General features: G+C 35.6%; 1 protein-coding gene across 4 annotated transcripts in view; it reads right to left on the bottom strand.

Moving 5' to 3' along the window:
• Window positions 1-13,063, bottom strand: part of KLHL5 (kelch like family member 5) — a 48,149-nt gene that overhangs the window by 26,107 nt on the left and 8,979 nt on the right. Inside the window, exons 1-2 of one of the 4 annotated variants that reach the window (XM_038134398.1) lie at window positions 6,951-10,848; window positions 1,359-1,544 (exon numbers count right to left, since the gene is read on the bottom strand). In XM_038134398.1, the coding sequence (XP_037990326.1) occupies window positions 1,359-1,544; window positions 6,951-7,327 (563 nt within the window). In that variant the 5' untranslated portion in view covers window positions 7,328-10,848. Of the gene's footprint in view, window positions 1-1,358; window positions 1,545-6,950; window positions 10,849-13,063 lie in introns of those variants that run through there. The other 3 variants (XM_038134399.1, XM_038134401.1, XM_038134400.1) reach the window with 3 other exon arrangements.

Genomic DNA, 13,063 nt, shown 5'->3' with positions numbered 1-13,063 from the left:
AAGTGAAATTTCTGGTTTTTTGCTCATCTTAGAATGCCAAGCCAATCAGCTAAGATGTATTTAATACATATTCTGTTGCTTATTAAGTCTCAAGACAAAATAATCATTGGTTTTCTGAAATGCACTGACTGATCCTGCCTGCAGTCAATACTAAAAAAGTCAGAACTTGTATGGAGGCAGCAAAAAATACTACAGAGGTTTTTTCTTATAGCATTGGCTACTACAAATTCATAAAGGCAGTCATCTTACTGAATTTCTATAAAATTTAAATGAAATTTAAGATTTCCATATTTATCTTTTCCAGTCTGAAAAAAATCAGTTTTCAGTGAGATACTTTGGATCTACTGAGATTAAGACTGCGGTTATTGCTATGTTTCTCTGTGAAAACAAAACAGTTAGAGAAAGAACTTATTATGCAAAATGCAAAGCTTCTTTGTAAGTTGCTCCAACATTATAAAGGGAACAACAGAGAATCATAAGCCTCCCACTTCCTGCTACAAGCACAAAGTGTGCTTCTTGGGCTTTAACTTTGATACATATTTAACACAGAATGACTTTAACTAAGCTAGATGTTTCTCCTCAGAAGAGAAGTCCAGAGCAGTAGTAGCATATGCCTCATACACTACAGAAATAGATACAGTAGCACAAACTGGAGAAGCGAAGTCAGTTCTCTAAAGAAATAAGAAACCACAGCTTATACCTAGGCTCCTATTAAAATTATAAATTCTGTGCATTAAATATCATAATGTGCTTCAGCTACACACACACCTGTGTTTTGCAATCTTTGGTATTTTCCTGGATTTTGAGCAGCACACATATGATCTGTTGATTACACAGATGACAGAGAGGGTAATGTTTGAACTAATTTAGATCTCTAATACTGTTCAGAAGTCTCCCATCATAGGACTCTTCTTACTACGGGAGCAAAAAACCTTTATGTGAACAGAAGACTGTCCTTATTGTTATTTGTGACTCCAATAGCATATCTGCTAGTACAAAGAAAAAATTAAACAAAATTAAATCTAAGAAAAAAATTTACATCACTCTATGGTAAAGAAACCACTACAACTTATAATATTCTGGGAGTGTATTTGGGACTTCTGGGGGTTTGTTATGCAAATATCATAAGTATACTTAGAAACAAAAAGAACCTGAACTTTTTTATTCTGTATTGCATACAACAGAAAAATAAACTTTTCGTTTCCAAATAAATGTTAAAAAGTATATACATGTTTAAAGTATTCTGAATTGTTTAGGATGTTCTGACATTTTTTTAACAAAACACGGGACACACTTTGAAGGTGCATTTGTAAATAATTATGAAGTAATGAAGTTATTTCAAATTATAATAAACTTACCTGTGAGCTGGAATTCTACGATCACCAGCAACTAACACCACATCACACAGCTGATTGTGTCTAAGATAATTCTCCATCTTTTTAAAAGTTTGTTCAGCATGGTTGAGAGCCTGAAAAAATTCATCTGAAGTACAGGGCTCCATTGTCTGACAAGATGATAAGGTGTGACTGCTGTTGGAGGTTCTGCTGAAGACAATAACAGAAATCTTAGTTCACACAATATTCTGGTGAAATTTTATCTACAAAGGATAAAATAAAAATCACGTGTGATTTTAAAGTTGATATGCATTATTTGTTTTAATATACATTCCCTTGCTATTTTATTTTTCTTCATATTTTCTTTCTCCCTCCAAAACAATCTAGACCCTTGAGGAAAATGTATAATCATTTCATGTTGTACTCTTCAAGTAAGTGAGACACAGAGATCAGCCCATCACTTGTATCGGTAGTGCTGTCAGACGGTTAAGGAAGAACATCCACCAAGGCCCTGCAAAGTGAAAAAGTAATGGAAGGATGGCAATAAGGAACCAAACCCCTCTCTGCCACTTATGTTTCACCCTTAACCTAAGGGGGCCAGAACAAAACTCAGCTAGTAAAAGTATACGGGCATGCAAGGGAAAAAACCACAAACACATTGATACACCACCAGCTCTATTGCACTCCTTGTGTCTGATATGAGATCTAGCACATCAGAAGTCAACAGAAGTGAAAAGCGAGGGTAGATGGGGAGAAAAATGATTCCCATCTGTACACACAAACTCAGAAGATTGGGAAAAAACAGGAATAGAGAAAATGTAAAAGGAATGCATGGCCCTAGGAGATAAAGGAAATGAATCCTAATGATGTACACTGTGGGAAGCATGTTTTCTTGCTCACAGTTCTTTAACTGAGTACTGCTTAGTTTTCAACAATGCAGGCAACCTATAAAATACTGTGGGATCTACCATAACATTTGAAAGGATGTGGTTTCACAATATCTGCATCCTGACCCCTGCTTCCACTAAGATGTCATGAACTGAGCAGCATGCCTGGGGCTAAATCCACCATGAAACTTATCTCATTCCTTGGTGTAAGATACTCATTTCAAGACAGAGCTCCTCAAAACCAAAGTCTAAATTTCCAACAGAAGATTTTCTGTAAAGGGGAACTTTGTGGTTTGGTCTTGGGTTTTAGCATATGTTTTGGTTTTGGGGTTTGTTTTTTTTTTTTTTTTACATGTACCCAGATAGCTAAAAAAGCCAAGCAGTTTGGTATTTAATTCAGAGCTAAATCTAATAATGGATCAGAAATTAGATACCTGCCTACTGATTTCCCTTGGGGGACTTTATGTTAAATATTCTTGCTGAAGCCGTGGTTAGCCATTTATTTATGTGTCGACTTCTTCCCCGTTTCCTCTAGCCCAGGAGTCACTTGTTCTGCCCCACCACCGGCCCTCTAACAGGCTGGAACAAGAATTCTTTGTGGCCATTTTGGAAACTGAATCAGGGCTCATACAAAGATGTAACCATGTAACCACGGACAACATTATACTGGCTGGCTGGGTGGCATTCTAAAGGGAATGAGCCAGAAGTACTCGGTGAAAGCAACTCTTTAACCAGCTGTCTTTGAAAAAGAAAAACAGAACTGGAATAGGTAGGTCGCTGGTCAATGAACAAACGCTCAGGAAATTATTCTGTATCTCCGTATCACAATTTAGCACATTCTCAATTGGATTAATACGTTGTGGTTTTTTTCTGGTTTGTTTGTTTGAACTTTATATTAACCCATTTTCCTCAAAGTAACTCCATTAATAACATTTTTTAAAAATTACATGCTATCAGAATTTTATTTACATTACAACCTTACAAAGTGTTTTGCAGATAGAAAGGAAGAAACCACAAAGGAAAACGCTTTCCAAGCCAGCACTTGCTGGATCACAATTTCACTGGAGCTATTGCCAGCTTCAAAACTGCACATTTTCCTCACAGAACTCAGTCATAACTCTCGTTCAATAAGGAAAAATAATTGCAATGGTGTCTGTTTTCCAGTACCCCCAATAAAATGTATTCAGGATGCAATGGAATCAAGCCTAGTTCTCCCTTGCATCTAAAGATGCTCAAACCTGTCCTCTAGCTGTAACTTACAAACCATTTTCCATAATGAAGGAACAGGAGAAAGAAAGACTGAGGTTCAGTGGTCCATAAAGAGAACATGAAAGAGACAGTCTAACAGTTACAGTATTTGCAAAAATTAAAAATAAAAAAGGAAAAAGAATGCTTCAAAAGCTATTTGTATCTGTTACCCTGTGACTGGATACGAAAAATTTAAATGCCCCTTCTTCCACAAAGTGTTTTATGAATATTTTCCAAGTTCCATTTGCCACAGCAATGACAACCTGGGAGAATTCCAAAAGTACTTACACCCTCAAAGGTCAGTGAGACTAAGGTGAAAAAAAAGACATATCAAAGGATTCTGTAGCTTGAAAACTCAGGGTGGGGAGGCAGACTTAGACTGGAAGTTACAACATACTAACTCCAAGACTGATCATACAGAGCAATACTGCAGAGCTGCTACCACCACGTGGTACATTCAGACTTTGTCTTTAAATAATTACAGACATTTTACTAAACTGTTCAAAGTCAGCACACAGCTGACAAATTCTGGAATCCTGCTTGTATTTAATGTTCAAATATAAATATACATCCTATATCATATTTTAATACATTTCCCTACTTCAATCTACAATAAAGTAATTTCAGTATTTTATGCACACATGGATGAAATGAACCAGATACAACATTGTGCACACTAGGTGCGCTCTAGGTATTTTTAGCTTTATCTCCACCATGCCTTCGAGGTCTGTAGATTGCTGCTAAGGCACCACCAAAAAAAGTTAAGAAAAACAAATCTAATGCTAATAGGCTCACACTTTCTGTACAAGAGTCTGCAGAGCTGTTGGTGAATTCTTAAAAGTGTACGAATCCAAAAGGATTGCCTCAGGGATGCAGGACAGTTAACAAACAGCAGCAGTAGAGGAAATCTAGGAGATGAAAATCTGCAGAATTCAAAACTCACTGTCCCAGTAAACAACCATTCGAGCTAATGCTGGTTACAAATGACACATATGATGTGAACACTATTACAGCTGACTAGCCCTGATTCTTGAATCTGAATGATCTGTTTGCATCTCAGACACAACCTTGGTGAAAGATCTGGTACTAAAATTGAACTCTATATAAAAACCAAATTACTCTGATAGCAGCTCTCCTCTAAATGAATCACATAATGATCTAAATGATGTCATAGTGACAAAGACCTGGTCTAAATGCTTTTCTACCTGTGCTATATGACAAGGCAAAGAGGAAGGACTGATACAAACAAAGCAGTAGAGCTGCTTCTGTTACTTCATGCTATTAGGGCTTGTAACTGGGCAGTAAGTCACAGAGGAGCATAGAAGAAGGGTAACTATAGCTTCTACAAAAGATTTTTAAAAGAGACTTTTATGCACATGATTTACTTGTAAAGGAGGCAACAATGTTTTTTCATACGGGGAAAAAAGCTCATTGTAAACTACATAGACAAAAGTGTTGGCAGGGTTTTTTTTCCCTCGAGTCAACATATAAGAAGCCATATTTTAGACTGCAAAGAAAAAACATTTAATTAAGTCCTTAATATCAGAGAAACTCCAGGTGTTGGGCAGAATTATGTAGTCTGTCCAAGAGCTTATACATTTTTAACAAATGAAGTGAACAAAACATGGTATAAGTGCAGTCTCCCCATAAGACAGAGATACAGATAACAATATAAAGCAAGCTCCTACACTGCCATTAGCTGCATATTAAATTGTACTGACAGAGAACTCAAAATTTACCTGAATTATTTAAAGCATGTAAGTAAACATTAGCATTCATTAGAAGGCAGTAACAGAAATACAAAACTCTCTAGATGCTATACATGATTAAGCACATAATTTAAAAGATACTTCCAATTCACTAAGTTCAAATCCTTTGTGCATTTTCTCAAGTATACAACTGTCTGCAACAAAAAAAACCCCAAACCTAGACTTTTAAAAACCTCCTAAATAAGTATCTACAGTTCTCCAATTCTATAAAGTAACAAATTAGTTTTACCATATGCACATTATTCTCTTAAAATTAAGACCAAATGTTGTAGTATTTTCAATCTACACATTTATCTTTTAAAATTACACATTTATTTTCCTGCAGTGACTGCCTTGCTATGACAAGAATATCCTAACTGGGATAATGCTGCATGTAAAAATTTCCCATCAGAAATATATGCTGCTGAAATGGGAGATGATGTTATACCTGTATCATATCCAATAACATAGCTATTAAAAATTTACATCTGAATGTCATTTAAAATGGGATCTCTTCAGAGGTGTGTTACTTACAGCGACACAGTTGTTGCAGTAGAGTGGGACTGCTGTTATGATGCAGCAGTATGCAGGACTTCTTTTCCCAGTAATTCTAGTATTTTGACATGGGGTGATAAAAGCAAATACACTGTGTTCACTTCTAAGCAATTCTACTCTCCTTTCTTTCTTTGAATCTTTAAAGGTCATATATACAATAAACAGTTAGTGTTTATATTATGGACTACTTTGCCTTTCCACTAAATTGATTCTTCTCCTAAGGAATGAAAACCACTAAACTGCTATAAGTAAATTGATCTGTCCTTAATAGCCTTTATTAAACAATGTACCTTTTTAAGCAGCCACACTTTCTGAAATGCCACATCAGTGCTAAGCTATCTTAAAAGCAAGAAAGCAAACACAACATTTTCTGAAATGGTAAGCTATTATGCACTACATGAACTACAAAACAGGAAAAATTCTTCACTTTTAGTGAAGAATGACTGACTTATACAGTAAATGAAATAAAAGAATTTAACTGATATTTCACAACAAAGGTTATTAACCTGCCTAATTTACAACAACTGGTAAACAACTTTAATTCAAGAACAAGTTTTACAGTTTCATCTTTAGTAATGATGTGTAAGAAAAGAATGCCAAAACATCTTTACAGATGCAATAGAAACATTTTTTCTTTTTCTGCCAGATGTAGAGTTTAATTCAACCAAATGGGTTACTGGAATCACTGTAAAGCACAAATTGATTGACTTTCAGTTTATGTAATTTTTTTCTTTGATGTATAGTCTAAGTGTTTTTTACAGTTTATTCTCTGTCTTCTACAGATAGACATGGAAGCATGAGGTCAGAATCAGAAGAAGTTTACATTTTCATAATCTTCTCCTAACTGACATAACTAAACAATCAGTATCACTTCAAAATAATATAGAAAGCATTCTGTAACATTACCATGTAATATTACCTTGTTCATAGCAGCATGTACTAGTACACTGTTTAAAACACAAGTGCACCCACATTTGCACTTTGTTTATCCCCACTGACTACCTTAAAAAGGTCCTAATAAACACACAGAACTTGATTATAATTAATATTCTGTTTCTAATGCACAAGAGCTGCTAGGTTTCTGAAGGATTTGAGTTCAGAACAAAGGCTAGCCTATATATGCATACTAACTACAGACATGAAAACATGTTTCTCACAATAGGAAAGTAATAATTAACCTGCACGAGCTGCTGTCCGATTCATTTTCTTCTTCACTTGCTCTATCATCTGTTTCTTGTCTGTCAAGCCAACGTGCACCTCCACAGTCTTCTGCTGAGAATTCAAATGAAGGGATTTCTGAGGTGGATGCCATTGGCCAAAGAGGTGAATTCTGGAAATCCTGTTGGCTGGACCTTCTATAACCAACTGATGTTAAAGGTAAGTTACCCAAATCTAAAAACTTCCTGCCACCAGTTGTTACATTTTCTCCTCTGTTCCAGAAGTCTCCCTGATGATTTTCAATTGCAGAGTTTGGGGCTGATGCCTGATGACCAAACCACCTCCATCTGATTTTCAAAATCTGCTTCACGTCAAACTCTTTACGAGAACCAGACATTCTTAGTGAAAGCCAGTGATCGTCTAGGCAACAGGGTAAGAAGCAGCACACATAAAAGAAGATTTGTGCACCCAACCAAGACAAGAGAAACACATGCTCTGCCTGTCTGTGGCAAGCAGATTTTCTACAGAAGGAGGGGAAAAAGCATTGCAATCACACAAAAAAGGCTTCTTTAACGGTATGTCATTTGAATATAAACAAAAGGCAACAGACAGTGAAAAACGCTGACATAAAAGAGGAGGTGAAACAATCCCCTCCATCAAGAAAAATGCTAATCACTTCTCCCTAAAAGCTCTGAGGCTGTTTCTGTTGCTGCCTCTGACCATTAGGTTTCAAAAACACTAAACAATATTCATTAAAGCCCTTTCAAGCCCTTTCAATACCACCCCCTTTTCTTAAAGCAGAAATGACAGCAAACTGCAATTTCTATACTGCATCTTACAATCTGTTTCTTATTCAGTTAACTCTTGCTGCTACAGAGGGGAAAAAAGTGCAGAAATCAAATTAAATTCCTTCTATGCTGCTAAAAAATTTTACAGAGAAGAATCAAAGCCAACTCAAAGATAACTGATTATGCTGGGGAGAAACTGAACTGTAAATAATTCTTTTTCCCATTACAGGACATGAATGAACTTAAAAAGGACAAGAACAGCCTCGGAAGGCTCAAGGGACTAGTAGTGGAGGCTATTAAGCCTTTCATCTTGATGTGCTTTGATTCAAATCTAGGTCTGCAGTAACTGAAAATTTCTATCTGAAATGAGCTAATGGTTTCCATTCACTTATACACCACTAAAACAGAAAGCAAGAAAAAAACAATCACTGCAAGACACCAGACAAACCCCTGCAAAATAAACAACGTAAGATGACTGCTCAAAATGCTTCTTTCTAATAATATACTATCAGCTGTTCCACATCACATTAGAAGTACTGTGATGGAACAGTGAAAAAGAGAGATGCATACTCTTGAGACAGAACTCCCTCTAGGACTGCTAATTTACATAACATCTTACAATGTCCAGCAAAAGTTTTTACTCAAATGACGAATAGCCATTCCTATGAATGGCCTAGAAAGCCTATTACTACACTGATATTCTCTGATATTATATACATTTATTCACAAACAGCACAATGACCAATTTACAGTTCCCATGAAAACCAGCCTATTTCATCTCTGACACATGAAGCTAGTTAGGTATAAAATGCTGAGATTAATTTCAGTCACATGCAAATTGTAATAACAATTTTATAACAAAAAAGAGGCACTGTATTTTATCAGTCCTTGATACAAAGATCTATGTTTTCAAACTTTACAACTCTATTCAACTCTCCAGGATATATACACAACAATTGTACAAGTGCTTCTTAACTGCCCTACAGTTTTCATCAAAAGTGAAAGCCACTCTCAGATTAACATGATGAACTCCAAAATGTGGCATCTTGTAATTAGGATACCTGCAGTATTTTTTAAAACAAGCTATATGCAGAGTCCACATGAAAACTTAAGCAGTGCCAAATTTTACCACCCAAAACCCAAATGCTGTTTCAAACTCATTGCCAGGAGAATATCATGCTATCTTCTGAAGAAACACAATGCTGTAAGTGCTAGTTTTAACCTGGAAAGCTCACCGTTCATTGCCCAGAGCACAGTTATTGATCTAAGTGCTTCTCACAGAGGCTACCAAAAGCTCATTTCTACAGAAACTGCATTCCAGCTGTTTCCACAGAGATGCATTTCAGAGTGTGCACCCTGCTGGCATCCTGGCCTACCAGAAGCCAAAGACCTTTGCAGCATATCCAGAAAACAGCTGAAGAAACATCGAATGCAAGATGATTAAGTAGGTAAATCTATAAAGCTCTTACCATCTTTCCTGGGGATTTAATTTAAACACAGAAAGATAGGGAAATATTTAAGAAAGGATCAATGTTTTAATATATTAGCATGAAAACTGCATGGATGTTTTACCAAAATGATATGACATGCAGACCCCACTCATCTGGTATATATATATAGCTAATTATTAAACACTTAACTATAGTGTTCAAATACTGTCATGTGTGTAACTGCAAATTGAGTGAAACTGGAGTAAGGCTTAAGAAGTAAAAACAAAATGGCATCTTTTTATTTAGCCTCTCCTTCTGTTTTATATTGGTGCTGAGTGTTCATCGAGGGTGAAGAAATAGGACAAGCAACTGGTGTATTTGTTAACATTCATCAAACCAGTAATATTTTAATTATCCATCCAACTATAAAAAGTAAGCTTTAAATAACTTTATTTCTGCTGGTATGGTAAATCCATTATACATAAGGACTGACCTGCATTCTCATTCTTGTGTAACAGACTCATTTAAAATTCAAGCTGTCCCAGTACAAGTCTGCTAAGACAGTGGCAGATTTGCGATTCTAGTGCTTTTCCAGCACTTTTCATTGATTTACTGGCAAAACCAGCCCAATTACTGCTTTTCTTTGGCTGTGAAGCTATGGGCTCAAACAGAGATTAGAAAACAAAATGTGCTGTAGTTTTAACGGACCAAACCACAAAACTGTTTTCTATTCTCTTTCATTTTTCTAGATTAAAGAAATTCTTGCTCTTCTACACACTCTCAAAATTACAGTTCTAAGACTGACAGCATAAATATCGAAAATATTTCTCTGTTTCATAGGACTATTTGTATTATAGATGACAAGATAAGACAAGTGACAGTGAATTCTTCAATTTAAACTGACAGTATTCCTCAGAAATAACTGAGGGCCTCTTGTTCTGGACAATCTTTGTTACTATCAATAATGTGATCCCTTTTATCAGATCTCCAGCCAGGAGTTACCAGACTTTTGAGGAGATCTCCACCAATGGACTGTTAGGACTTCCACTGACTACGATCACCCAGACTGCATGGCTGGCGTCTCACCTGGTGATTGGTGCTCACAAAGCCAAATGCCCACCGTCTATGGCCTCCCATCACACATCCTTCTAAAACACTAACACATTTTTGAGAAACCTGCTAAAACCCATCCTAGTCAAGCACAGTATACACAGACTTGGCAAGGATTCTGAAATGCTTTTTCATCTACTAAGGCAAAAGTTTACATTTATTGAGAAAACAACAGTGCTTATATCCATTTTTTCTGACCTTGAGCACTGTTGCAGTTTCTATTTTGTGGTGAATCAAAATAACATTTCAAATACAAGTACACTGTCACCTTTGAGAACATAATTCAGTTCATATTAACAGGGCTGTGTAAGCTTACTGTGAAAACAATTTTGAGAACTCTGATTTTTAATTGAACAGACTGATATTCCTTCAAGTGGAACACCTGAACATTTAAGCACATAATTTCTCTCATATGAAGAACTTCACAAAGCTATAAATCCCTGCAGTTAGCAGTGGGAGAGAGTTTCCCAGATTCTGGCTTGTGAACAAAAAGAAACATCTAAATAAATGCTGTATGTTAATCTGCAACTGTGTAAATGGGTAACACCAAGAACATAGCATGACAGCTTTAGAAATTGCCCTTCTCAAAATCTTCAGACAGTTTATCTGCACAGAGATAAAACCCATTTTTTTAACCAACAAAAAAATTTACTACACTGATACTCTGTGATATTATATAAATTTATTCATACAAGTATTAAAAGATTGCAGTCCAGCAAAACTAGATAAATTTAAACAATTTTAAGATACCTCTACTGTATATTTTGAGGGAAGGTGTACTTCATATTTAGAGTGTATCACTAGGAAATATGGAAATATTATTATTTAAATAATAAGACCTAGTGCTTGTTTAATTTTTCCTTTTTCTTGCCAAAGGAAATCAATCAAGTTTTCAAATAAACAAATACATATATGGAATACTTTTTGGAGACATGTTTAATATTTAAATTTCAACACTACTTTTTATGGTAACATTTTTTCTGTCACTATTATGATTTGACTCCAAAACCTTTCACCACTCAACTTCACAGCAATTCAGATATAATATATTCTAGGTATTTAGTGTGTCAAATTAATTTTAAAAGGGGCCATAAAGCTCAGGTATATATATATTAATGATCCTTTAATATAGAGAGAATATATTAATGATCCTTTAAAGTGCCAATTAAGAATGTAAATGTCAAAATAATTCCATAAAGTCTTTATTGTGACTGCAAGAGTTATTTTTTGAAAAAATAATGCTTAACAAAAGCATTAAATATAAAAAGATAAGTTTCAGACATAAGTAGACTCATTAGGATGTGGAAAAGCAATATTGTCAATGTTTAGTGATCCTAGATGTGTATTTGAGAACATAAGAAAGGTTCACTGACCATAAGATGTTCATCAATTAATCAAATACATACTTACAGCACTAAAAGGCATTCAAAATTTAACACTTTTTAAAATGGGATTTCCGAACTTTAAGATATTAATTTGAGGCATTAAAATAACTGCTCAAAGAAAACTGCTATAGATGAGCTTCAAACTGCAATTCTGCTCATAACTATGCTTATGTTAGAAGAAGTGTTAAATTTCCTTTTTTTTTTCCTTCCCTATTCCTGTGTTCCAGACCCAAAGTTCCAGAAACAGCTCAATGAAGACTTCAGGAAGATTGCTGTATTAATGCTGCATGATTCTATAAAACAATAAACAATTCCTATCCCAAAGTTTTATGTAAATGCAAACACTTCTGGTTTGTGGTTATGTGAAAAGAGCCTTACACCAGCAGCTGTGGCACAGTTCATTCAGGAGAAAGAGAGGAAAACGTCCTACAGCTATTGACTTCATGTACTTAAATTCATTGCTCTGACTGGCAGAAATGAGCTGTAGCCAAATTACTGGTACTGCATCACAACTTTCTGCCACTCTGCATTGTACATTTCCCTTGAAACATGAGGGAGCAGTCAGCTTAACAACAGCATGAGGAGACCCATACAGAACAACAGCCTGCCTTGCTGTTTACTTTATTCACCTAGGGGTGGGGAACAAGAGAGATTTCCACATGTAATACAAGACTACACTGTTAGATCCACGCTCAAATATCATACTGGTTCATACACAACAGAAGTTGTGATTCAAGACATTTGTATTTCTTTAAGATTAAAACATCAGCATTGCTTTATTCAATTAATTCTGAAGTATCATCAGGAACTGCACCAGCTACAAGTAAAGCCATAGTGTAGAGCTGTTTTGCAGTAAACAGCACAGTAAGCTTATTCACACTCAAAAAATGAGCACTGCAATTCATCAGGTCAGATGCTGTTTTAAAGTTAAAATTTACTTGTAATACAAATTGGACAACACTGTGAAGGGCCAGTCTCTCAAAACACAGAACCAGTTTTCTGTACTAAAAGGATCAAGTAGCAACACACAAGGTGAAGACAAGCAAGGCTCCCAGTTCATCTACTCCAGGAATACTAGCAGCACCAATTCTAATGGAAACAAGGTAGTCACAAATTTAGAGACAGTAGTAGTCCAGCACTAACCATCTCCTATAGAAATGTCACTGTTAGGAAAGAATGGTGACAAAAAAACTGTTCTGCAGACACCTAAAGACATCCTGCTGAAAGTAAAGCCATTCTTTAGAACCAGTTTAGGAAGGTATTGCCTAATAAAGTTACAAAAGACCATAAGGACTGATTGAAAGATTGAGGCAAATCAAAACAAAATAACAAGGAGATAGTCTCCTTTTGTAGGCAGGTCTGCTGGGCAAACTACGACAATATTTTAACATTTTTCCAAGACAGAAGCAGTGTTATTTCA

Source organism: Motacilla alba, chromosome 4 (assembly GCF_015832195.1).
Source record: "Motacilla alba alba isolate MOTALB_02 chromosome 4, Motacilla_alba_V1.0_pri, whole genome shotgun sequence".
Taxonomy (NCBI): Eukaryota; Metazoa; Chordata; class Aves; order Passeriformes; family Motacillidae; genus Motacilla; species Motacilla alba.
Note: the sequence above shows the minus strand (reverse complement) of the source record. Positions and strands in the feature narration are given on the sequence as shown.